At 52.1% G+C, this 739-nt stretch overlaps 1 protein-coding gene across 1 annotated transcript in view; it reads left to right on the top strand.

Annotated features, from left to right (window-relative positions):
• DHX34 (DExH-box helicase 34) overlaps positions 1-739 on the top strand; it is a gene marked incomplete at its 5' end in the record, with an annotated part of 8146 nt that overhangs the window by 539 nt on the left and 6868 nt on the right. Inside the window, 1 exon segment of the mRNA XM_019470206.1 lies at positions 539-701. Coding sequence (XP_019325751.1) covers positions 539-701 — 163 coding nt within the window.

Genomic DNA, 739 nt, shown 5'->3' on the forward strand with positions numbered 1-739 from the left:
GGGCTCGTAGTGAGCTGGGCTACGGCTGGCTGGCGGCCGGTCGCCGGCGCCGTTCCTCAGGGCTTAAATTTGGGGCCAGTCCTGTTCGAAAAATACCGAAAATATCGCCGTAAAAAAAAAGAATTGATATTTTTATCGGTGCTCTGGGTGCAAATTGGCTGGTGACGCTGAACCCGGGAGGTGCTGTTGACCCTCCGGAGGGACGAGAGCTCCCTGGTTCAAAGCTGCCTCAGGGGAGGTTCAGGTTTGGTATCGGGAAACGTTTCTTTGCCCAGAGGGTGGTCAAACACCTCGAGAGGCTTCCTGGGGCGGGGGGGGTGTCGATGCCCCACGCCTGTCGGCGTTTAAGAGGGGAACAATACGCTTTAAGTTTTGGTCAGCCCTGGAGTGGTCAGGCAGTTGGAGTGGATGAACGTTGGTGTTTTCAACTGAAAACTGAAATATTATTCCGTTTTATTCCATTTTATTCCGTTTTATTCCGTTTTCCGTTTTTTTATTCCGTTTTATTCCGTTTTATTCCGTTTTATTCCGTTTTATTCCGTTTTATTCCGTTTTATTCCGTTTTATTCCGTTTTATTCCGTTTTATTCCGTTCTGCTCTTCCTCTTCCTGCCACAGGTGGGCTACCAGATCCGCTTCGAGAGCACCCGCTCGCCCGCCACCAAGATCGTCTTCCTGACGGAGGGGCTGCTGCTGCGGCAGGTGCAGCGGGAGCCGAGGCTGCCTGGGTACCAGATCCT

The sequence above is a fragment of the Aptenodytes forsteri genome, unplaced genomic scaffold (assembly GCF_000699145.1).
Source record: "Aptenodytes forsteri isolate BGI_AS27 unplaced genomic scaffold, ASM69914v1 Scaffold78, whole genome shotgun sequence".
NCBI lineage: Eukaryota > Metazoa > Chordata > Aves > Sphenisciformes > Spheniscidae > Aptenodytes > Aptenodytes forsteri.